This window comes from Danio rerio, chromosome 13, assembly GCF_049306965.1.
Source record: "Danio rerio strain Tuebingen ecotype United States chromosome 13, GRCz12tu, whole genome shotgun sequence".
Classification (NCBI taxonomy): Eukaryota; Metazoa; Chordata; class Actinopteri; order Cypriniformes; family Danionidae; genus Danio; species Danio rerio.
This window is the reverse complement of record NC_133188.1, coordinates 33,569,592-33,596,119: the sequence shown is the minus strand read 5'-3', so window position 1 is coordinate 33,596,119 and position 26,528 is coordinate 33,569,592. Positions and strand designations below refer to the sequence as shown.

Genomic DNA, 26,528 nt, shown 5'->3' with positions numbered 1-26,528 from the left:
ATCACTTCACATTACTTTTATTTTGTATTAATAGTAAAAAAAAAAAAAAAAAACATTAGAAATATATATTTTTTCACAGCAGCACCATTTTGCCTCCCTACAAAATGCTACAATACAATTTCATTTTAAAATCTAAAGAATCTTTGTGGAATGCAAAGTTTCCATGGTCCTTCCCAAAACCATCAGTGCCAACAGCAGTAATGTTTCCTTTCTATCACTGATTCTCAAGCAAATGCACAGCACTTATGTAAGATTTAGCTGAAATGGCAGGAAACTGTTTGTGCTGTCGAATTTATAAAATATCAGCACAAAAAGCCAACTTTAAAATATAACTTTACAGACGGATAAAAAATAGACACTCTAAATGCTGAACACTGAAAAGAAGCTGAAAACAGAAGAAGCAGAAGAAAGTTTGAGTCTCCTGCAGTAAAGCGCTGGCCTACTGTCCTGAAACAAGCATAATCAAGGCATGATACGAAGAGGACACTGTACAGTACAACACACTACAGTATGCATGAGATACAGTTTCTCCAATGCACATGCATCTTCACTGATCCTGCAGTGCCAAGCCGGGTTCAGTTTAACTTACTCACAATCCTCAGAGCGCAGACATCAGAGAAACAACAATACATATTCTGTGCCTTTCAGACAGAATTCAGACTCTTATGTGGCTTCCTTTCTAATAGCAAATCCACAAATCAGATGTAAATCAGCTGTGTTCATTCAATGAGAATTTTTTGCATTATACAGCTTGAATGAGCTGCATTAATTTATTTAGTCACTTGATTCTGGCAGCATTATCACTCAGATGATGTACAGTCAGCTATTAGGTATTGCGATATAAAACCTGTCTAAATTAAAAAAAAGTTTGGCCCAAAAATTATTAAAATATTATTTTAAACGTGAAAATTTCTTGATGAAATATTTTTAAGACTGACTTACAGACAAGAAGCGTATTTGTGCACATTTGGTGGTTTGGCAATTGTTGAGTGAGTGATGGGGGGGGGGGGGGGGGAGGGGGTGGAGGTCCCTATGGCCAGTTCGCCCCTGATACTCATGACAAATTTGAAAAATGTATTTGTTTTAAGGATTTAACCCTTTAATTTTGCTTACATAATGACACTTGTCTTATTTCTCACACAAATGCCTTATTCTTTATTCATTTAAGAAGCTAAGCTGGTTTATTATTATTATTACTAAAGTCTTAAATAAGTCAGTTATCGGAATCAGCACTAATTTTGATGCATTATAATACATTTATATTTATATTTACACACACACACACACACACACACACACACACACACACACACACACACACATACATATATATATATATATATATATATATATATATATATATATTAGAATATCATTAAAAAAACTAAACAATCACTCATACATACAAACAATGACATCCATGTCAACACTCATACTTTGCAATACATGCTCATTGTCAATACATACTCCTGGATACAATTCTGGGGGGGGGGATTGGTCAGTTGGTCGGTCATACAGTTGACAGCGGCCTCTAGTAAATTCACGCGAAAAGAGCAGGCCTGAATGGCTCTTGCGAGAGAAATTTGATATTTGAAAAAGCATACACAGTAGCCTCTTTTGGATTCGCGAAAAAAAACACTTAAAAAAAAAAGTACTTTTTAGGACATATTTTGCAATCTCTAGATATGTATACAGGGGTACGTATCGATAACGTCATTTTAATCCATTGGGGCTGCAGTACTCAAAAGCAGAACACAAGAAAAAACAAAAAGCAACTAAAATCTCCACAGGCAAAACGTTAAAAAATGCACCATAATAGTACATAATTTACATGAAAGAAAAATATATAATTAAAAAAATAAATCTGTTGCCGACCATATGGAAACCTGTGAACAAAGAGTGTGACTTTTTGCTTAAATGCCACTGCGGTAAAATTTTAGCATTTTAACAGGTGGAGTCTGAGTGTGATTTTTTTTGCATCTATTGCAAAAGAATTTTCTGAAAGGAAATGAGGGTCAAATATTACACTTCAATATAAATACACATTTTTGCCAACATTTATGCAATTGCATTAAAGGGCACCTATGATGAAAATTTACGTTTGCAAGCTGTTTGACAGGACTGCGTGTAGGTAAAGTGTGTCATAGTGGGGTTATATAAAGACAATTTGTCTCTTTTTTAAGTTTCCTGACTTTAAAATAGGATCCAAATCCCTCCCGTTTTGAGGCCCACCATAACGTGATGTAGAAGTGCGGTTTCCCCACCCACCCAATTGATTGACAGTTGCGTATGTATGTTTGTAATGAATTACAGTGATTTTATCATCTTTATCACCACAGCCGCATGTCAGTACAATTAGATGCTTCAGTCCCAGTTTGTGGACGTTGAATCAGGTTTATTCTATACATTAGCATAACACATATCCATATCATGTCACATTTGCCATGCAAAAACCCATGTGCTGTGTGTGTCTTTGTGTGTGTGTGTGAACCTTGTAAAGACATTGTGTGTGACTCATCGTTGCAGAAAGGCTTGAATTTAATACATCAAATCATTATTGGTAAAAATCTTACGGTAGTATATTTCACAAACGTTACGAGAGATCTGCTTCCTTCATGTCTGTCACTGTGCTATTTATCTGACTGACCTGAGACTGAGATTGAGGCACACACTGTCAGTGGGCGGGGAGCATTTAAGGCACAGTTCACAAAAACAGCTACATATATATAGTGTTCAGAGCAGAAAATCCCAAAACTCTAAAAGGTATAATAATGGTATAATCTGATGGGTGTTTTGGGCTGAAACTTTACAGACACATTCTGGAGACACAAAAGACTTAAATTAAATTTTAAAAAGAGAGTGAAATAGATGCCCTTTAACACAGACAAAAATGATTTGCCAAAAAAAAGTCCATAAGATCGCAGATGGTTTTAGAATTTTGTCATTAGTTTGTTTATTCTAAAACATCATGCTGTTCAAAGTATTTGAGCTACGCTCTTTTTCTCAGAATTAACTAATTAACTCCATGGCATTATTAAATAATCCCTGATGGGTTTTAATGGACAAACACCCCAAACAGACAAATTGAAACAAAATTGTTTTATATTCATGTATAAAAATGCTAATGTAATAACAAGCACTTACAGGCACAAGAACACAAATGACCATCCAGCAAGAGTAGTAAATCATTTTTATATAAAAACTGTTTTATATACACAGCATTTTTATAACCACAATGTGCAAGTCTACCTTTTAAAGGTCAGCATTAAAACTTTTATTAGCATTAATGTGTGGTTTATTAGCCTATCAATCTTCTCTGTTTGTTGTCTTTTGCTGTTTTAAGGACAAAACACAACACTGGGAAGTCGAAGATAGAGTTGAACATGTAAATAAGATATAAACAGGATGCATTAAATCACTTCTTGATTTAATAAGTCAGACAGAAATTGTAATAAAAAAAAACATACTTGTGAAATGTGAGTTAGTCTCTTCAACATGCTGTGCTTTTCTAAATAAGTTCTCCTCTCATGGGAATGGACTGGACGGTGTGTGGGAGCCAGCGAAATCGCAGCCTGCTCATCGGAGACTCATCTGGATTCTCAAACTCAGAAAAGCCCAGATGGTTGAGGATGGCATAGATGCCAGATCGAGCTGCCACCTGCAAACCAGCACAACTGGCTTTTAAACATTAACAAAAGCAATAACCGGTAAACTGTTACTTCGTATTTCTGAATATGTCTAGAAGAAGTTTCAAACAAGTGTGCAGCAGCAAACTTTTCATTAAAAGGGACCTATTATGCAAAAATGAGATGTTTAAACACAGATGTGTGGCAACAGTTTGTGAATACAGCCAGCCTCTAATGGTTAAAAAAAATTAATTCTATTTTTATAATCACACTTGATAAAAACAGTCTGCAGAAACACTTTGATTGACATTTTCCCTTTAAACATGTCATCAAAGGAAGAAAGCCCCGCCCATTAATGAAGATCTCTTCCTAACTAGCATAAACATCCCTTAGTGGGAAGCAGCCAATTTTAGCAACACACTACTTTTCAAAATAGGTCAGGGAACACAATCTCATTTGAATTTTAAGTGACGGTCGCCAAAATGGCACAATTTGGATCAAAGCCTAAAAGGGGCAGTTATAAAACATTATTTGTGGGGTATTTTGAGCTGAAACTTCACATACTACTCTAGGGACATTAGAGACTTATTTAACATCTTGTAGAAATGGGCATAATAGGTCTTTTTAAGGACAGCAGGATGACGGTAAAATGCTTCTGTGGCCTTGAAAGAATGTTAAACTGGTCTGCTTTTAGTCTTGTCTTGAGAAACCCGGCAAAGTTCACAAAGGTTTTCTTTTGAAATCTGATTATGTTTAGTGGGCAAATGAGGTGAAACCAGTTTCTTTCTCAAGCTCATTTGTGTCTGTTTGTAGACTTATTCAAACATCGTCAGGGCAGATGCATAATGAGTTGAGCAGGACTAACACATTAAACACATTTCATCGAAGTTGTCCTAAAACTATTCAAAACCCATTCTTGTCATAGGACAATTTGGAAAATCTTTTTTGATCTATTTCAAATGTTGACAACTGTAATTTATTTAACATGAATTATAGATGAACAATATTGTACAGCATTTATTAATCATAGTTCAGCATTTAGTGAAGTTTAATAAACTCATTTCAGGAGAAACATACACAGATCACTGACAACTCATTATTGACAATCATACAATTATCCAATCAGCACTAGAACAAGCCCCTAAAACAATCAGATCCTACACCATTATCTCTCTCGAACTTTAGCATACCTCCACCACGGTTGTTGCTAGATCAGATACGGTTGCGGGTGGAAGTTAATGAGAATTATTTATATTATTTATAAAACTTCCCATTCATTGTATTTTATTAACGTCTACCCCTACCCCAACCCAAAACCCAACTGTCACATTAATGTAAAAGCAGTACTGTATCAAGTATTATTCATGTTATTTATTAAATTCCCTCAACAGTTTGCATTTTATTAACACCTATCCTCACCCCAACCCTAAACCCAACCATCACAGTACTTTAAAAATATATATTATTCTTATACAGTGTTACAAAAATGATGCTATATCGACGTGTGCATCCGCATCTGTATCCTATCTAGACTTTACCCTCCACCACCCCATCTTCACACTTACAAATTATTTACTTAAGGGGGAGTATTCTGGGATTGGGCTGTATACTCTCACTGCACCCCTCTCAATAGTATCAGACTGCAGACTTCGAGTTGAGACATGCAGTCTCAGACATGGAATCTCAGACATAATGCACTTAACAAAGCTAGTGATGTCACTAAGAGGGGTAGGGTTAGGGGCGGGGCTAGGTGTGTGCATTAAAAGGATTGCATTTAGCTCAGCTTGCATCTGCACACAGCCTGCAGCTAGACCCTTCTCCTCTCACTCGCTTTCTTCTGACAAGGGGAATAAAACGAGTTAGAGTTAGAGTTAGAGTCGAGCTCAGAGCCCTCTCCCTGTACAGCACACCAAATACGCCTAAATTTATTACGTTGATTATTGTTTGTGAGTGCGAACTCTTGAACTAATGCATTGTTTCAATACAAAGGTGTGCTTGATAGCATTAGTTAACAAACTAACAACAAATAACTTTATTAACTATTATTACTATAACTTTATTTCAATAACTAACCTTACATAAGATGAATGAATACTGTAATAAATGTATTGTTCTATACGTTAACTAATATCAACCAATGAACTATTTTTTAAAGGTTTTTAATTAAGCTCTTTTTAACAACTGCTTTTCTTACAGAAACTTTGGATTTAATGATCCTTTTTTGTTTCAAAATAATATTTTGCTTCCAATTATTTACGTAAATGTGGCAAGTAAATATTGCACATATTTTTTAAGTATATTTAATCAAAGAAAAACACAGCCATGGTCCTGATTCTCACACAGAATTTGTTATTATTTCTATTCCACTTCATGAAATTCAAACCTGTTTTTTTCTATTTAGAGCCATAGTTTTATAATAAGGTGACCTACAGCCTTCCAGCTGTCCACAACCCTGTCAAACTAGGGTTAAAAGCCGTGGCTCTAAACTAAGGTTTGACTTGGGAAAGCTCTGAATGAGACAGAATACATTTACAACTTCATATTGACAGACTGACATTTTCCCATGAATGTTTCATGGAGCTCAGAACTATGTTTAGCTGCAGCGCGGTGAGCCTGAGGAGAGCTCAGCCATTCATCTGGACACAAGACACTGGACCACTTCACCACTGTCCCATCATTCTCTTAAAGGTAACTAAAGAGTGTAACTCAAGCACTAGAGTGTGAAGTATGTCTATCTTCGGACCAAATTTGATTCAAAGTGGATCTACTTTTTAAGGAGATATATAATGAAGTGTCACAGGAATATCTTTATTGTGATAAAGTGACAAAGGACTTCATATAATTTTTAATGTTAGTATAGTACACAAACATCTATTCATTCATTTTCATTCGGCTTAGTCCCTATATTCATCAGGGGTCGCCCTAGCAAAATGAACCGCCAACTTATCCAGCATAGGTTTTTAACAGTGAATGCCTTTCCAGCTGCAACCCAGTACTGGGAAACATCCATACACACTCATTCACACACATACACTACGGCCAATTTAGTTTATTCAATGGAAGCATGGCATGTCTTTGGACCGTGGGCACTCAGAGGAAACCCACTTGAACACAGGGAGAACATGCAAACTCCACACAGAAATGCCAATTCACCTGGCTGGGACTCAAGCCAGCAACTTTCTTGCTGTGAGGCTATAATGCTAACCACTGAGCCACCTTGCCGCCACAGTACACAAACATGAAGCTGATGTATTTTTTTAATTAAAATCTGGATGAAAATAAATACATAAGATTCTTCATTCATAAGATATTCTCTAATCTAAAAGCATGTACATCTGTTATAAAATATTTATTTTCATGAGATACCAGTCAACCAAAATGGTTTTCAAGCATCAGAACAATAATTGTGGAATTGTTTAATTTGTCATATATCTTAGAATGAATCATATTTAAACTGATTATTTTAAAGGCAAAACTATTGACTAACGTACAATTTTAATAGTATACTGATGACAACCACTACAATGTCATTTAGAGTACTTATATTTCTGAACCACAAATGTCTTATTTCATACTTAGAGCAGCATTTATTTGATGACATATGGGTTCATACACAGTTTAACTACTAAAATTACATGACTTTTAAGTAAATTTTTATGACCTATAGTTTAATGAAATGTCTACATATATGTGGTAAATAAGAAAAAAATGCACACCCAAATTTATTACAGCATATCATAAAAAACGCAACAATCTATTTAGTTTACCTTTATCCATGTTATTGTATTTAGTAATGTATTTAGATGCTTATACTACACCAACAATGTGAGAGTATATGATTGACCAAAGACAAAAAAGATGTAAAGACAACGAACTAACGTATATTCAAGTATACCGATATTTTGTAAACAAATTTTCATGACTTCCAAAACCTTTGTTTTGTTGGGTTTTTCTGTTTACCAAAACCTTTTCAGTCCTGAAAAATTCCATGTCAAAATTTCATATATATATATATATATATATATATATATATATATATATATATATATATATATATATATATATATATATATATATATATATACAGTATATATATACACATATTGCAAATTCATTGGTGTTAAATTCTCAGTTTTAAAGCATTCAAGAGAAAAGTGTTGACATTGTAGAGTTAAATTTAGGTAAATTAACACAATCACAGTTCGAAGCTCATTTGATTTAGTGTAAAATCAAGGAGTTACTGATAACCAACACTTGATGGTGTTATTTCCAACATCCTGGATTTCATTTGACCATATATCTTAAAAGAACATAAAAGCCATCAAAAAATCGTTTAAAGTCTTATAGTGTTCATTTGTTTAAAAAAAAAAAAAAAAAGTGTTAATTTGTAGTGTCAAGTAATAAAATGATTAATAGCACAATTGTAATTGTGATATTTTTTCTATTATTCCAGAATTGTCTTGTGTAAGTTATTTTAACGATCAGTCATGAGTATTTTAATGTTTACTAGGTAAACTAGAGTTAAATTCTTCAGTTATCACTCTTTACACAAGAGTCAGGGAAGACCAGTGTAGACAAGTTTTTTTTTAACCTGATGGAGTGTATATATACCTCATTTGTAGCGTCGTACAAGTACCTCTATTAAAAGTGTTATTTTAACTCTTAAATATTGGGATAGTATGTTTACTCATTTGGAGTTGATCTTAACTATCTGATAGAGTTGAAATAACATTGCTATTTTTGGATCAAACTAATATCAATTAATTGTTATACATCTTTATACTTTGCCACTATTCTTCAAACTACAAGGTTTTGGTCTTTGTCAGTAAGAAGCTTTTAATTAATCAATATACATGAAAATTTAGCATGAACTTTTATTCTTTTCGAATTATGTTGAAAAGCTATTTAGACAACTTACATGTATTTAACCTACTTTATATAACTTTTGAAATGTATTTATTCTTTATTTATTTTTTATTATCATTAAATCTTCAAATAAAATGTTTGTGGTAATATGAAGTTAGTAATGGAGTCAGGCTTCACCTGGTACATCCACTGGCTGAAGGGTCGCCTCCAGGAGTCTTTCTTCTCCAGATGGAGGTAAGAGTTGAACAGGATGAGATAAATGTAGCGCTCAAGATACTGCAGGCTCCTTAACCGCAACCATTGAGCATCAGCCTCTGATTTAGCCATCTTAATCTGAGGGGGAAGAAATGACAGTTAACTCACTGTTACTCCTTTAGGTTCACTACATATTTTTGGAAAAAATCTAATGTTCTTTCATTTTTTTTAAATTAACATGTCATATTTTACATTATATATGTATTACCTTGGCCTATGCAATCATATGTTTTATAATAAGTAAGATAAAAGGTTGAGGCTGCTATAATATATTTTTCAAATCTAATATGCACTGTAAAACGTGGTTATTACTTTATAAATAAACATCACTTAACGTTTTAAGTAAAGTCATTTTGAGAGGATCACATGCTTATGATTGCTTGCAGCCGGTCCCGCATTATTCAATTCATGATTTACCAATCAGACGATTCCTAGGCCACTATAAATACCCTGAGTTCCCTAATACAGCCTTCTTTGTTTTGAAGAATCACCCCTTCCATCCCTACTCCTCCTCCTTTCCTATATGGGTGGGACGGTGGCCCAGTGGTTAACACTGTTGCCTTACAGAAAGAACGTCACTGGTTCTAGTCCTTACCAAGCCAGCCGACGTTTACATGATCTCCCCATGCTCACGTGGGTTTCCCCCGGATTCCCCGGTTTTCTCTAACGGTCCAAAAACATGCAACTTAAGTTAATTGACTAATCCAAATCGCCACCATAGACATGCTCCTAGTAAGTAGTTATCTCTTAAGAGCAATCACTATCTGTCAATTAGATACTACAGCAGGGGAATTCTCCAGATCTACCTAAGCTCAAACTCCCCTCTCGCCTTGCAAACGGGAGGGATGCCGGGCTTGAGGATCTTATGAGCTCAGGACTCTATCTCAGGACAGCATGCCAAACAAGCTTTATAATCAACAAAGTGTGAAATCATGAAAATGAGTAAAAACAAAAAAAAGACACTGTTTTAAAAGCAACAAATTGACTTCACTTTGAAAAGTGAGTAAATCCATTGGAACTTGGAACGTTTAAATTGACTTAAATAATTAATTTAATAATCATTTAAGGCAATGTGTTTACCCACTAGTTTAAAGTAAAGTCAAATAATCACCATCAAGTAAGCAAGCTAATCGCATTTTGCAGTGTACATGTTGTTTTTGTGTATTTGTCAGAAAATCTTTTGTAAATGATTCACCCCAAAGAAGAATTTATTAATCCTATATGTTTTATCAATGGATAAAACAGACGACAGGAAAGGACAGGGGGAAAAAGAGAAAGGGATCAGGGATTTATATGTCACCAGTACCAAAGCATTGCATTTGATTTATTAATTTACATCAAGTCACTTTTGTCCTGTTATCACCAATGCACATCCTGCCAGGCCATGTCTGAGACTGGCTGGGATGTTTTTAAGCCGAATATCTTTCACATTTCAGTGTTCGTATCATCCTTGTATGACACTAATACTTCACAATGATGTCCATGACATGAATAAACAGAAAGTGCACATGAATTTTAATCCACAGATTAAAATAAATTTTTCAAAAACGTTTTTGGACTCCATTGCATATTATGTTAATGAATAGGCATATTAGGAGTTAATAAAAGCGGTGCAAATTCATATCAAAACCTTCAAACAAAGTTTACATGTATTTATAACAATGAAACTCTTAATTAGCCTGGACATTCAAAATCTAGTACATTTCCACTCTCTCTGCAAATGAATGGTATTATTAGAGTTAATATAGGGCATCAAAGCATGACTCATTTCTTGTTCAGTGTGTGAGTCCGGAGTATAATATTCACTGAGCCATGTTGATTAGTTTCAATATGCCCCAATTATGCTTTATTAAAGACTCTTAATTTTGTTCTCCTACATGCAGTCAAGGTCAAACCTTTTGTAATTTTGTCATAGTATACATATAAATCATCTCATTTCTCAAAGTGTCATAAATGATTCATTTGAAGATTTATTCTTGAACTTCTCTTCCCTGTGACCCTTCTCTGCTCTGATTGGTCTGAATGACCGGTGTCTTATGACTGATCTACAGTTAACAGCACATGTCAGAAACCAAACACCCATTCACATATCAGAATTTCAGCTTCGGAGGTTTCCTCAATCTTCAGTGACTGTATAACACTCAAGAGTATAATTCAAGCCAGGTCTGATGATGAAGAACTAATTGATCAACCCAAACCTCAATCACAACTTTATGGAGCTTAAAATATGACAAAACTATCTGAATTTGAATTGTGTTCATGTGAAATATTGACAATAGCTAGCACTACTATACTATAGCTATTGAACTATTGCCGGCAGCTAGCTCTCTGCAACTCTCAAATGGTCACCCACTGAAGCTAAGCACGGCTGCAACCAGCCAGGAGAACACATGGGAAAGCTTTAGATTGCTGCCGGAAGTGAGTTAGTGAGACCAGCAGGGGTCTTTGTTTAAATTCAGCCAATACAAATTGTTAACAACTACTTTGCTTGTGTTACTTGCCTCTTGAGTCTTCCGCTGGTTGTGGATCCCCCTGACTTGAGCTCCATCTGTTTGCCACCCCTGTCCCAAACCCGAAGTTCTGCTAGCTACTTACTGCATGAAGTTTGGAATTTTCCCTTTCCTGACGAGCCTGTTCCACCCCCAGAAGACACTTCAACTCTGTATAATCCTGAAGTACTGAGTCTCCATCCCTCACCAGCCTGTTCTCCTGCCATCACCATGCACTATTGTGTGGACTGTCCTTCTGCATTGTCTTGTTTCCCTCCTGTAAATAAACGTTGTGTTCTCCTGTCTATTCTGTATTTGGGTCCTCCTTGCCACTCTTGACAAAGATGTTACTCTCAGTCTGCAATCAAGACGTGCTGCAAGTTTCTGAACTGAAAAGATATATTAACAGAATATTTGTTTTGAAATTTTAAAAAGTTGGATATTGGTAGCTAACGATTTAATTTCCTACTATTGGTGTCTAAACATTCTTTGAAATATCTTCTTTTGTGTCAAATAGAAGAAACCATCCTTTTATGACCATCAAACTCAGGCAGATATGCTGTAACTCATTCATTCATTTTCCTTTAGCTTGGTCTCTTATTCATCAGGGGTCACCACAGCGGAATGAACCACCAAAAAGCAGCAACTGCACCTCCAAAAATGTCAAGACGATAAATGCTTTATAATACGAATATTCTGAAGGCATCAAAGCAGACATTGTTTGAGTGTAGCCATAATTATGCAAACATGTTTAATGATTCCTTACATGGTTCAGATCAGATTCCTCTAATTTAGGACACTCACAAGAAAAAATCTTTAAAACCTTGCAGGCATTTTACATCCACAGACAGCTACACAACATCCTAATAATCAAAAAGCATAACAAATAGTGGAGTTTCAAAGTTGGTGCATATAATACACATTCAACTTAAACAGAAATTCACCTCACGCAGTGGAGATAACCTGTCATTGTGCACAATTTGTGATCCAACTGAGCTGCACCAGTACCTCTGTACATATTCCAAAAGATAAGCCTCAAATATTAAATTCTTTATTTATTTTAAGTAGTCTGTTTAAAAGCTCTTTGTTCATTTACACTGTTGATCTTCAAGGTCTTCACCTTGCACTAAAAGCATGTTTTCAGCCTCAAATTAAAGACATTCAGAGTGTTCTGGCCTGTCGCACACATTCCAGTGCACTGCAATGGGCATTAATAAACTCTTGGTCCTGTTAAGCGCATCAGTGCAAATGAGAAAAAGGACCTCTATAGCTGTCTCAAGGCTATGCTAGATTAAAAAAAATACACTTGCTATTGAAGCAATCCATAATTCAACATGGCTAAAATAAGGTGCAGTGACTGACTGTGTTATTAACTACATTCTTTACAGACGACCAGTCATGCTGAAGTTCATGTCCTCACCTGTCTGTAAGTGGATATGATGATTTCACGTAAATGGTAATGCATGGGAGTCATCGTTTCGCTGACGACATCCAGTGCGACGTCCACTTCTCTCTTCATGCGATGACCATCCGGTAAGAAACGTACCACCTGCATCACTGCCTGAACACACAGAAAGTGTTTCTTTTTGTGAGAATATTTATTTATATTCATTCAATCATCTTCTTTTTAGCTTAGTCCATTTATTAATCAGAGGTCGCCACAGTGAAATGACTTGACAACTTATCCAGCATATGCCAACATATACAGAGGATGCCCTTCCAGCCACAACCCAGTACTGGAAAACACCCATAAACACTCATTCACACACATACTATGGACATATTAGCTTACCCAATTCACCTGTATACTGCATGTCTTTGTACTGTGGGGGAAACTGGAGCACCCGAAGGAAACCCACGCTAACACAGGGAGAACATGCAAACTTCACATAGAAAAGCCAACTGACCCAGCCGAGACTCGAACCAGCGACATTCATGCTGTGAGGCGACACTGCTTCCCACTGCACCACCCAGCAGACCCCTATTTATCTATACATTCATTCATTCATTCATTTTCCTATCGGCTTAGTCCTTTTATTGATCTGGGGTCACCAATTCAATTCAATTCAGCTTTATTTGTATAGCGCTTTTACAATGTAGATTGTGTCAAAGCAGCTTCACATAAATGGTCATAGTAACTGGAACAGTGTGGTTCAGTAACTGGAACAGTGTGGTTCAGTTTTTAGTGTTTAAGTTCAGTTCAGTTTAGCTCAGTTCAGTGTGATTTAATCATTACTGAGAGTTCAAACACTGAAGAGCAAATTCATCGATGCGTAGCTCTACCAATCCTGAACCATGCGAGGCAGTGGCGACAGCGGAGAGGGAAAAAAAAAAAAAAAACAGCGAAATGAACCACCAACTTATCCAGCATATGTTTTAGGCAGCGGATGCCCTTCCAGCTGCAACCCAATGCTGGGAAACACCCTTACACACTTGCATTCACACACATACTCTATGGACAATTTAGCTTATTCGATTAACTTATAGCGCATGTCTTTGGACTGTGTGGGAAACCGGAGCAAACATGGGAGAACATGCAAACTCCACACAGAAATGCCAACTGACCCAGCTGGGGCTCGAACCAGTGACCTTCTTGTTGTAAAGCCAGCGTGCTACCCACTGTGCCACCGTGTCACCTTTATATATTAGTTTTTATATTTTAATTGATTATAATATTAGTTTTTCTTAAGTTTGGTTTTATTTAAACTAATTGCAAATGAGATTTATTTTCTTCTCAACTAGTAGAAACAAAAAAAAATGATACATCGATCAGATAACCCTATATCATATTAAATAAATAAAAAAAACAAACAAACAAATAAAACTACAGCATAAACACAAGCAAAATTATTAACCCATACTTTGAAATTTTAATTATTTTTCAATTATTGTCCAAGTGCTATTTAACAGAGCAGGTGAGACAGTGGCGCAGTGGATAGTACTGTCGTCTCACAGTAAGAAGGTCGCTGGTTCAAGCCCCAGCTTGGTCAGTTGGCAATTCTGTGTAGAATTTGCATGTTCTCCCCCTGTTGGCGTGTGTTTCCTCCAGGTGCTCTGGTTTCCTCCACAGTCCAAAAACATGCACTATAAGTGATTTGAATAAGCTTAATTAGCTGTAGTGTGGGTGTGAATGGAAGAATGTATGGGTTTCCCAGTGCAGGGTTGTAGCTGGAAGGGCATCCACTGTGTAAAACGTATGCTGGATAAGTTGGTGGTATATTCCGCTGTGGCGAGCCCATATTAATAAACAGACTTAGCCGAAAAGAAAATTAATGGATGAATGTTTAACAGAGCAGTGATTTTTTTTTCCTTCTGGATTATTCTTATCTCTGTTTGTTTGACCGAAATGAATAAAGCTTTTAAATGTTTTAAAATATTTTTTAAGATCAATATTCTTAGCCCAATTAAGAATTTTTTAATTGTTGTTTTGATTTTCCACTTTATCCATTCAATTGCCTAATTAACCAAACTTGTCTGGTTAAACAAATTAACCCAGCTCAGCCTTTTATTTGCACTTGAAGCTGAATAATACCTTCATTCATTTTCCTTCACCTAAGTCCCTTAGTTACCAGGGGTTGCCACAGTGGAATGAATTGCCAACTGTTTCGACATATGTTTTATGCAGCAGATGCCTTTCCAGTACAACCCAGTACTTCGAAACACCCATACACTCTCACATTCACACACACACTCATACACTATGGCCAGTTTCACGTACAATATAGCGCATGTCTGAACTATAGGGGAAACCAAAGCACCCAGAGGACACCCACCCACGTGGACACGGGCAGAACATGCAAACTTAACACAGAAACACCAACTGTCCGAGCTGGGACTCGAACGAGTTACTTTTTTGCTGTGAGGCGACAGTGCTAACCACCGAGCCACCGTGTTGCCCCAAGATAATGGTATCTTGCAAAATAACTAGTTAAACATTGTGTATAGTTAACATGGCAAAACAAGATGAATTAATTATTCAAACTATTATGTCTAAACTAGTATGTCTCCGTTAAACAACACTTGTGAAATATTTGAAAAAGAATAAACAATTCTATGGATGACTACAGTATATACTATAGCCATATACTAACTATATGTATACTATAATCAACCACAAAAACATGTGTGTGTTCAAGGTTATTAGTTACTAACAAATTAGTAAATATTAAGATGAGTAAATGTACCTCAAACTCTCCTTTGGTGTACTTGGCATCAGGAACACTTACAATCTCATCATCTTCACAATCAGGAAAGCCCTACAGAAAACAGGGTCACCTTCGTGAAACTAATTTAGGCTCAGTTTGACATTCGTCCTCTCTCATATCCTGTTGTTGAACACTAATTCTTACTTCCCAGCTCCACTCCGATAGCTGAAAGTGACCTACATTAATGTGCCACAGGGTGAGAGTGCCAATAACCATGGCTGCAGTAGTTCGGTCTTTCCCATCGTGACAGTTGAAGATGAAAGCGCAGCCGGGGTCTTCAGCCAGACTGCTCTTCATAGCCTCCAACAAGCGGTCAAAAACCTGAGGACGAACAACAACATTTTAACTAAAGTGTCAGATCTGTACCAAATGTACAGCGCAGTGACTTGCCTGTTCTGCAGGCGCGCAACAGTCAGACAGAGGAATCCGCTGGTAACTAAGGCCTGGATGAATGCTCTTCTGGTGGACAAAGAGCTCCTGGATGGTGTGACAACTCTTGAACATCCTCATCTGTTTGTCCTGCTCTGTAATCACCTCCAGCCACTTTTCACAGCTCAGGATGTCCTGCTTGAGGGCCAGCTCCATTTCCTGTAGAAATTTACCATGGCTAAAACTCTTCGAATTCTTTAATCACAGCAGAAATACTTGTTGGTTTATATCTCACATCTTAATTTACTCTTTTAAAAAATAAAAGGATTGAAATGAGATGTCATGTAAAAGAAGAATCATTTTAGGTTCCTCAAAAACACCTTTCAGAAAGAATGGTTCTTTAGTTAGTGAAAAAAATATGTATTATTGAATTTGCCATTGGTATGTATACGTCTTGTTCTTTTTATTTATTTTTTTATTTTATAAACTACTAGAAACATGCAAAAGTAGTGCAGTAAAGATTAAATTCATATTAATCGCATCATATTTTATTAGTTACACCTTACTAGTACCGGGTTGGACCTCCTTTTGCCTTCAGATTTGCCTTAATCCGTTGTGGCATTAATTCAACAAGGTACTGGAAATATTCCTCAGAGATTTTGGTCCATATTGACATGATAGCATCACACAGTTGCTGCAGATTTGTCGGCTGCACATCCATGATGCAAACTTCCATTCCACCACATCCCAAAGGTGCTTTAATGGATTGGGATCTGGTGACTGTGGAGGCCCTTTGAACACAGTGAACTCATTGTAATGTTCAAAAAAACATTAGAACATTACAACACGTCTGAGATGATTCCACTTTATGACATGGTGTGTTATCCTACTGGAGATAGCCTTCAGAAGATGGGCAAACTGTAGTAAAAAAGGAATGGACATGGTCAGAAAAAAATACTCAGATACTGTAGGCTGTGGCGTTGACACCATGCTTAATTGGTACTAATGGGCTCACAGTGTGCCAAGAAAATATCCACCACACCACTACACCACCACCACCAGCCAGGCAGGATGAACCCATGCTTTCATGTCGTTGACAGCAAATTCTGACACTACCACCCCAATGTCACAGCAAAAACCGAGACTATTTCTGCTGCAACATTTTTCTAATCTTCTATTGTTCAATTTTGGTGAGCCTATGCAATTTGTAGCCTCAGTTTCCTGTTCTTAGCTGACAGGAGTGGCACCCGGTGTGGTCTTCTGCTGTAGTCCATCCACCTCAAGGTTCTGCATACCTCTGTGATTATTTGAGCTACTGTTGCCTTTCTATCATCTGGAACCAGTCTGGCCATTCTCCTCTGACCTCTGGCATTAACAAGGCATTTGCTCCCACAAAACTGCCGCTCACTGGATATTTTCTCTTTTTCGGACCATTCTCTGTAAACCCTAGAGATGTTTGTGCATGAAAATTCCAACAGATCAGCAGTTTCTGAAATACTCAGACAAGCCCATCTGGCACCAACAACCATGCCACATTCAAAATCACCTTTCTTCTCCATTCTGATGCTCAGTTTGAAATGCAGCAGATGGTCTTGACCATGTCTACATGCCTAAATGTATTGAGTTGCTGCCATGTGATGGCTGATTAGAGATTTGCGTTAACGAGCAGTTGGACAGGTGTACCTAATAAAGTGGCCGGTGAGTGTATATGTCCTGTGTAAAATGTATTTTATGAACTACTGATAACATATCTTCAAAACTAAAATGCTGGGCAAAGATTAAATCACAATTAATCACATCTAAAATAAACGTTTGTTTTGACATAATAAACACACACATCCGCAAAACTAACCTAAAACAAAACTAACCAAACAAATTAGTTATATAGATATTTAAAGTTATTTATAATTTTTTTATTATAAACATATATATTTTATATCTAAATATGAATAAACCATGCATGTGTGTATTTATATTTACATAATAAATATATATTTCCCAGTGATGGGTTTCAGCTGGAAGGGCATCCGCTGTGTAAAACATATGCTGGATAAGTTGGCAGTTGATTCTGCTGTGACGACCCCTGATTAATAAAGGGACAAAGCCGAAAATAAAATAAATGAGTGAATGAATATATATAGCACACACACACATATTATATCAAACCTTTTTTGGATGTGATTAAAATTTGCCCAGCACTAAATAAGATAATAATATTATAATGTGGATCATTTATTGGAATAAAAAAATGATAGATAGCAAAAAAGAAATGACAATCAGTCCCTATTCCATGTTTTCAGTCATTAATTATAACAAAAGCAAAGCTTTGAAGTCTCTCAAATTTTTACAGCTGGATCATATTGCAGATTGCAGATTGTAGATTGCAGTTTCTGTCATGCTGAACCAACAACAGCTTCATCCAGTTCAGTCATATAAAGCCATATAAATAAAGACTACCCTCTTTAACTCCACGTAATAATACATCCATACTACAGATCTGGCCTGAACAAAAATGCACCTGGAGCTGCTGTGGATGTTGAACACAGACTGGAATAGGCTGTTCCAGACAGCCTGGCTCTCGCGGTGTGAACATCTGTCCATTTGCCTCCAGCACAAGCTCCTCCTGCAGATTCAGCCAGAGAACTGTTGAGTGCCCTCGCCTTGTGTCTGTCAGGTAGGACATCACAACAGCCAAAGCCTGAAACGGCCACAAACAAGCTTTGATTAGTTATTATTAGACTGTACAGAGACTATGCAGGGCTGCTGAGATGAGGTTTACCTCAGAGTTTGGCTGGGCCATTCCATACAGAGCCATTTTGGAAACACGTCTGAAATTGGCCACTTTCATCTCCTTGGCGGTACTGAGGAGATCCGTTGATAAGAACTCACTGGACACCTTTAAAAAAAGGGTTTATTATGAGCACAATGTGCACGTCTGAACAAAAACGTTCAGACATTTTTATGAGAATCTAAAGGAGGAAGAGGTCACAGTTCACCTCTGATAAAGAGCCGAGCTTGAAAATGTTATGTTAATAAGATTCAGAGTGTGCTGTTGTTTTGTAGAAATGCATATCTGATCTACTCAAGCATGAAAAGGACTACTCAAGGATGAAGAAAAAACTTTAGTAGAGTGTTGGATGAATATGTTCCTGTGCTTAAGTACATATCTTTGTATAATGTTGTTATTTAGTTTTACAAGGTTTTACACTAAATCAAACCACAATACCCCTAACGTACCACAGAGAGAGAGGGGGGGCTAATAATAATAATAATGGGTGGCATGGTGGCTCAGTGGTTAGCACTGTCGCCTCATAGCAAGAAGGTTGCTGGTTAGAGTCCCGGCTGGGCCACTTGGGATTTCTGTGTACAGTTTGCATGTTCTCCCTGTGTTGGTGTGGGTTTCCTGTGAGTGCTTCGGTTCTCCCCGCCCTGTCCAAACACATGCACTATAGGTGAATTAAGGAAACCAGATTGTCCGTAAGGCAATGCAGTGGCGCAGTAGGTGGTGCTGTCGCCTCACAGCAAGAAGGTCGTTGCTTTGAGCCTCGGTTGGGTCAGTTGGCGTTTCTGTGTGGAGTTTTCATGTTCTACCTGCGTTCACGTGGGTTTCCTCTGGGTGCTCCGGTTTCCCCCACAGTAAAGACATGTGGTACAGGTGAATTGGGTAGGCTAAATTGGCTGTAGTGTATGAGTGTGAATGATAGTGTATGGTTGTTTCCCAGAGATGGGTTGCGGCAGGAAGGGCATCCGCTGCGTAAAAATATGCTGGATAAGTGGTTCATTCCGCTGTGGCGACCCCAGATTAATAAAGGGACTAAGCCGAAAAGAAAATGAATTAATTAAGACATCAATGCTGAATTTTACAATTTATTATTGTAAATGAAAATCATATTTCGGTCAAGACTGTCAGATGTTTGAGAATTAATTTTGCTTGTAAAAAGACAAGCTTCAAGGAAACTGTTTAAGGGAATACTTGAATGTGGATATGTTCACATTCAAGCATAACTAACTGAACAAGGTAGGTTTCACTTGTTTGTATATTTATTAATTAATGACTTGATTTACTATTAATTATTAGTCTTTGAAAGGGATTGATAAGAAAATAATGTATTTGCTTATAAAATAATTCATGATCAATCAGTATTTGTTTACTTTAAACACTAAGGTACATAAAAACTTTTATACTTAATGTTTTCCAGGAGTAACATTTTATGATGGAATCATTACTTTTACTCAAGTACTTAATTTCAGGGATTTCTAGTATAATTACAACATTTTGGAGCCACATTATATTCGGTGGCCTTAAACTTGAAATTAATAAGTACACTGAAATGAATCATTTGTTACAATGTATGTATTGTGTATTGGTTAAAACCTGCCTGTAATTGCATAAGTAATTCGTTTCTGTAATTGTTATTACACTGTTGACCACCCCTTACACCTTAACCCATCCTTAAACCTACCCATACCACCAAACCTGTCCCTAGCCCTACACGTATACCACCTCAAGAGCACCAGAAGAGTTTTGCAATACATTATGAACACAATAAGTGCATTGTATTTATTTTTTGATGGAAGTACATAGTAGTTAATGCCACCTTAGGCCTAAAAATTTTAGCAAATATAGACCGTTGACCTAAAGTTAATGTTTTGTTCTCATTTGGAAACATTTTTGGAAACCTCTTCCTAATGTTCAAAGTGCATTATTTCTAGGTTTAAAATACAAATGATATCAAAAGTAACCATATGATTTTGTTAGCTCACATTGCTGGTTTTGCGGTGAACAATTCATCTGTGCATGTCATTAAGAAAAAAAAATTGTTTGCCCTTGTTATCTTTAATTGAAATATGAAAATGCACTTCCTGTTTGTTTTCAGTTAAATTGTCAGATTAGGGGGCCGCACGGTGGCGCAGTGGGTCGCATCACAGCAAGAAAGTCACTGGTTCGAGCCTCGGCTGGGACTGGGAGTTTGCATGTTCTCCCTGTGTTCACATGGGTTTCCTCTGGGTGCTTTGGTTTCCCCCACAAGTCCAAAGACATGCACTATAGGTGATTTGGGTAAGGTAAATTGTTCATAGTGTATGTGTGTGATTGACAGTGTATGGGTGTTTCCCAGTGTTGAGCTGTGGCTGGAAGGGCATCTCCTGCGTAAAACGTATGCTGGATAAGATAATGGTTTATTCCGCCGTGGCGACTACAGATGAATAAAGGCACTAAGCCGAAAGAAAATGAATGAATGAATGTCAGATTAGGTATGTTTTAGAAATTGGGCGTGATTATCACACTTAGCCACGCCCCTCACACTGTCCGTTTTGACCACACACCTATTCCCTGATCTTTCTGAATGAAATGCCTTCTTAACTACATCCAGTCAGCTCACAGTAGAACAAACAAGCCACGCCCACTGTTTTCTCATTTAATATTTAGTATCTCTAGGACAGGGGTCACCAATCTCGGTCCTAGAGGGCCCGTGTCCCTGCACGGTTTAGCTCCAACTTGCCTCAACACATCTGCCTGGATGTTTCAAGTGTACCTAGTAAGAGCTTGATTAGCTTGTTCAGGTGTGTTTGATTAAGGTTGGAGCTAAAATCTGCAGGACACCGGCCCTCCAGGAACAAGTTTGGTGACCCCTGATCTAGGAAATCACGATATGAAATATTGCTTCTGGTTCATATGGACTTTAACGTTTTACATAATCACAGACTAAGTGCTCACTGCTCTTTTGTTGGGTTAATGGCTGATCCCTTACCAGAACTCGAATCCCATTAGTTAAAAGGTTGGCTGGTGCTGAAAGCTCAGAGCTATCCATGCTGGAAAGCAGTCTGTAGATCCAAGCATTCATACACATCCACTGACTGAAGCTCTGAGAAAATGCCTGTGAATACTACACAGAGACAAATGGGCAAAATACTGTAATACTGAGAAAATATTATTTTTAAAAATGATAATTTGGTCAAATTTTGTTGCAAATACCTGATCGTGCAGATATGCATTGAATACAAGCAGATACACATATCTTTCAAGACTCTGCAGTGTTCTTTGCAGGAAGTAGCCTTTTGTGCTGCTTCCCTGCAGGATGAAATATGAGAATGACACATACATGTGACCTTCGCTTAACAAAATATTAAACTGAATAGCTTAATAAGGGTGCAAATAGAAAGACAGAGACTCACTTGAATCTGATAATCTTCGCCAATGCCTTCCAGCTTTAGTTTGCTTTCATACACAGCATCTTTTATATTATGCATTTCTGAACAGATGGCGATAGCATCATCAACCTGTGATATATACATAGATAAACACTTTAAATGGTTTATTGAAATACACTCATTCATGAAATCCTAACAGATGTGTTTGCATGCTAAACATAAAAGATTTCTATTTAGTTTTAAGTACATCATGAAAGCAAACAGCTTTACTAACATCACTAACCTCATCAAGGACTTGTTGACCTTTGGGTAGGCAACTGATTAGCAACTGAATAACTTGGAAATCCAATTTGTGTTCACCCTGTATTTTCTGTCTGCAAAAATCAGGTAAAAGAGAAGTTTCACCAGAGAGATGACCATAAAACATAATATATAGTGATTCATAAGTAGTGCTTTACTTTCAGAAGGTAAACAGTAACAATGTAGTATTGGTACCTGGGGCTCTTTGATGCCCCCTGCAGGTGATGGAAGACTAAGGCTCCCAGGATTAAGCCAAGATTGGTGCGTCCCACCCCCACCTGGCAGCTGAAGAGCAGTGCAGGCGGAGGACTGGAGCCGTCCCTCGTCACAGAGAGGTTTGGGGTCTCCTGAGGAGAAGACGCATTAAAAACTAGAAAACTTAACTAAATTAAAGGAACATAATATTTTAAAAATATTGAAAAATATATTATACTATATTATTGTATAATACCATTACTTGACGTTGTGTCAAACTTTGTGAGCTCATAACTGCATCAGACTGTCCTACAAACATAAGAATGACCTCATCTAACTCAGACTAGGCAGCAGTCAACCACTGATGACCTTTAAACTTACTAGCCGCTCCCTAGCAACCACTTATGGCACCCTAGCAACTGTCCCATAGACTTCCATTGTAAAAGACTGCCATAATTGAGTCAACTTTTGTGAGCTCATAACTCTGCATCAGACTGTCCTACAGACTAGAGTCTGGCCTTATTCAACTCAGTCTAGCCAGCAGCCAATCACTGATGACCTTTAGACTTACTAACTACTTCCTAGCAACCCCTTTTCAGCACCCAAGCAACTGTTCCATTGACTTTGAGTAGCTGTTTTAACACATGCTAATCTTCCTAGAAACATGCTAATGACATGCTAGTCATGCTAACATCATGCTGCTAACAACATGCTAATTCATGCTAGAAACAAGCTGATTCATGCGAGAAACATGCTAACAACATGCTAGTTCATGGTAGAATCATGCTAATAACATGCTAATTCATGCTAGAATCATGCTAATTCATAGTAGAATCATACTAATAACATGCTAATTCAAGCTAGAACCATAGGCTACTAGTAACATGCTATTTACACTTTGAATCCATTTCAAACTTTCAGACTCGGCTTTTCAAACCACCAGAAAGTTTGTCCTCAAACTTTAATAACTAGTATTATATTATATTATATTATATTATATTATATTATATTATATTATATTATATTATATTATATTATATTATATTATATTATATTATATTATATTATATTATATTATACTGTATTATATTTTACTGTATTATACTGTAGTATATTATATTATATTGTAAATAAATATATATATATATATATATATATATATATATATATATATATATATATATATATATATATATATATATATATATATATATATATATATATATATACATACATACATTTATACACATAAATATTTATATCATTTATAGAAATGTTTTCAACTGGTTATCACTCTCAAGGTAAAACATTAAGGAATATAAAAACATGTCTTAAAACATGTCATGTTTTTTTTTACTTTGTCATTTGTATGCTCTAAATCTCATCAAATGTCATCAGTTGTTTTTAGTATAAAACTAAAATTCTCTTTTACACAAACATATAACTACAAATCAAGAGAAAGTAAATTACCAGTTAAAACCCAATAAAAATAAATAAAATAACGGACAAAGTGAACAAAAAGGTACAAGTGAAACATCTGGCCAACTACCTGATCATAAGCAGATACGCAAAGACATTTGTCAAGGTCTAACGTTAACATTTATAACTTTTATCTTTGTTAATACAGTTTTCAAAGATTAATGTTACTGGTGACAGTGAAATATAAATAAGGTTTGCAGGATAGCGCTGGGTTCTGGGTTCTTGGGATGAATTATTAGTTTAACGACACAAATCATCAGCTCACATGGAGTTATTTTAAGCTCTGGAAGTAAAGAGAGAAAATATATATGTAATAATCATTGAGGTCTTCTTACCCTTAGTATATTAACAAAGGCATCAAACGTTTCCTCCAGCGGTGCCCCTTCCATGGGGAGCGGTAATCTGTAATATCTAAATTCAACAAAAATCACTAGTAATAGTAATACTAATAGTAATAGTATAAACAACTATAAAATATACAACTAATTCTCATTAGTTTATTGAAGTTTTTGTTACTAGAGGGTTTTATTTACTATAGAATCATCATTATAAAATATATATATTTACTATAGAATCATCATTATAATATATATATATTTACTAAAGAATCATCATTATAATATATATATATATATATATATATATATATATATATATATATATATATATATATATATATATATATATATATATATATATATATATATATATATATATATATATATATATATATAGTATAGATGATACAAGAGATGCATTGGAAAACATTTACAATACACTTTTACTGTAATCATTATATATATCTCTATTTCTGATACATTTACAATCCTATTTAAACATTTTTTTAGCTTGTTGTAGATGCCCAATGGCTGTTTTTGTGGGTGTCTCTGTAATTGTAAATGAGCTTCAACTCCACAACCCATTTGAAGAAGACCCCTAATACCTGGTCAATTTAAACTCCTGATAATATTTTCTGAGCACAAATAAATATGTCACATATCATAGTCTAAAGTTTTCTTTAGCCTCCTATTGCATGCAAAAAAGTTAAAAACACAAAGAATGAAGGTTCTCATTAAAATATTAAGTTATGCATGTCAATGCAAATCTGTCATTCTAAGAATATTTAATCAAATTACAGGTATTTACTGTATTCTTGATCAAATAAATGTAACATTGGTAATGACAAAAACTTTCAAAAAAGTTTTATATTTTATTAATTCATTATTCATAAATTTTACTTCAGCTTAGTTCCTTATTTATCAGGGGTTGCCACAGTGGAATGAACCACCAACTATTGGCATTTGTTTTATGCAGCAAAAGCCCACAACCCAGCTCTGGGAAACACCCACACACTCTCTAATTCACACACATACGCACACATCCATACATTATGGCTAAATTAGTTAATGCAATTCACTTACTGCATGTCTTTGGACTGTGGGGGAAACTGGAGCACCCGCAGGAAACCCACGGAAACAGGGAGAACATGCAAACTCCACACAGAAATGCCAACTGGCCCAGTCGGGACTTGAACCAGTGACCTTCTTTCTGTAAGGCCACAGTGTTAACCACTGAGGCACTATGCCGCCATTATTATTACTTTTATTACTTTTTATATTTATTGATTTTATCATGCAATAAATCATGAATAATTACCTGTGTGATGGATGACTGAAAAGTGGTCTTTTGTAGACCTCCTCGGTGACATGAATGTCCTCCTCTGACAGAATATGAACATGCTGAGGTTCATCTTTAAAATGCTCAATGTCATTATAGACAGAGAACATATTTTCACTCAGCTTGGCAAAGTCACACAACTGGAGAAGATATCAGAGGATTAAAAGCTGACAGGGAACAGATACGATGATCCGTGCCAACATTCCACCATAAAAATATGGCTACAGAACTAATTCTGCTATAACCGACCTCTTTCCGGATGGACAGCTCTATTTGTTCTGTGCTGAGTTCTCTGTCCAAGTCATGCAGGTTCTCATGGAGGTTCTCTTTTCTTCTGGGAGTGTATGGAATAAAGTCTCCGCTGGAGCGGAAGAAGACCACCGGCTCCTCCCTCACACAGATGAATATCACCTCCTGCACACATTTATTTATTTTTTGTAAAATAAACAGCTATTAACCTTTGATTATTGTTTGAATGTGACTATTGCGGATGCACATATTGCTATATCGATGCTGAAATTATATATTGTGCCGCCCTACTATGGAGTCTTTTTCATTCCATTTTTTATAGAGTTTTTTTTAAAGTATATTTTAACTTTTCATCATGCCATTTCTGAGCCAGCGTAACCTAGAAAAAGCCATTCATGCCTTGATCAGTTCTCGTTTGGACTATTGCAATGCACTCTATGTTGGAATTAACCAAACCTTACTCTATCGGTTACAACTGGTGCAAAATGCTGCTGCTCGCATGCTGACAATTAGTTGCAAACGTGAGCACATTACACCAGTTCTTTACTCACTTCACTGGCTCCCTGTTAAGTTCAGAATTGATTTTAAACTACTTTTGTTTGTTTTTAGTGCATTTAAGGGTCTTACACCTTTATAGGTATGTGAGATTTTAAATATCCAAAAAACCA

The 26,528-nt window shown here is 36.2% G+C and overlaps 1 protein-coding gene across 6 annotated transcripts in view; it reads right to left on the bottom strand.

Annotated features, from left to right (window-relative positions):
• The window catches only part of pald1b (phosphatase domain containing paladin 1b), a 45,195-nt gene that overhangs the window by 11,891 nt on the left and 6,776 nt on the right, over positions 1 to 26,528 (bottom strand). For 2 of the 6 annotated variants that reach the window (XM_073919619.1, XM_073919618.1), the window contains exons 5-21: positions 25,861 to 26,025; positions 25,591 to 25,751; positions 24,270 to 24,345; positions 22,456 to 22,607; positions 22,244 to 22,334; positions 21,985 to 22,089; positions 21,785 to 21,880; positions 21,561 to 21,695; positions 18,590 to 18,706; positions 18,329 to 18,508; positions 15,832 to 16,029; positions 15,622 to 15,762; positions 15,421 to 15,492; positions 12,657 to 12,797; positions 8,670 to 8,825; positions 3,468 to 3,658; positions 3,174 to 3,357 (exon numbers count right to left, since the gene is read on the bottom strand). In XM_073919619.1, coding sequence (XP_073775720.1) covers positions 3,509 to 3,658; positions 8,670 to 8,825; positions 12,657 to 12,797; positions 15,421 to 15,492; positions 15,622 to 15,762; positions 15,832 to 16,029; positions 18,329 to 18,508; positions 18,590 to 18,706; positions 21,561 to 21,695; positions 21,785 to 21,880; positions 21,985 to 22,089; positions 22,244 to 22,334; positions 22,456 to 22,607; positions 24,270 to 24,345; positions 25,591 to 25,751; positions 25,861 to 26,025 — 2,136 coding nt within the window. In that variant the 3' untranslated portion in view covers positions 3,174 to 3,357; positions 3,468 to 3,508. Of the gene's footprint in view, positions 1 to 3,084; positions 3,659 to 8,669; positions 11,626 to 12,656; positions 12,798 to 15,420; positions 15,493 to 15,621; positions 15,763 to 15,831; positions 16,030 to 18,328; positions 18,509 to 18,589; positions 18,707 to 21,560; positions 21,696 to 21,784; positions 21,881 to 21,984; positions 22,090 to 22,243; positions 22,335 to 22,455; positions 22,608 to 24,269; positions 24,346 to 25,590; positions 25,752 to 25,860; positions 26,026 to 26,528 lie in introns of those variants that run through there. The other 4 variants (NM_001431070.1, NM_001089385.2, XR_012388576.1 and 1 more) reach the window with 3 other exon arrangements.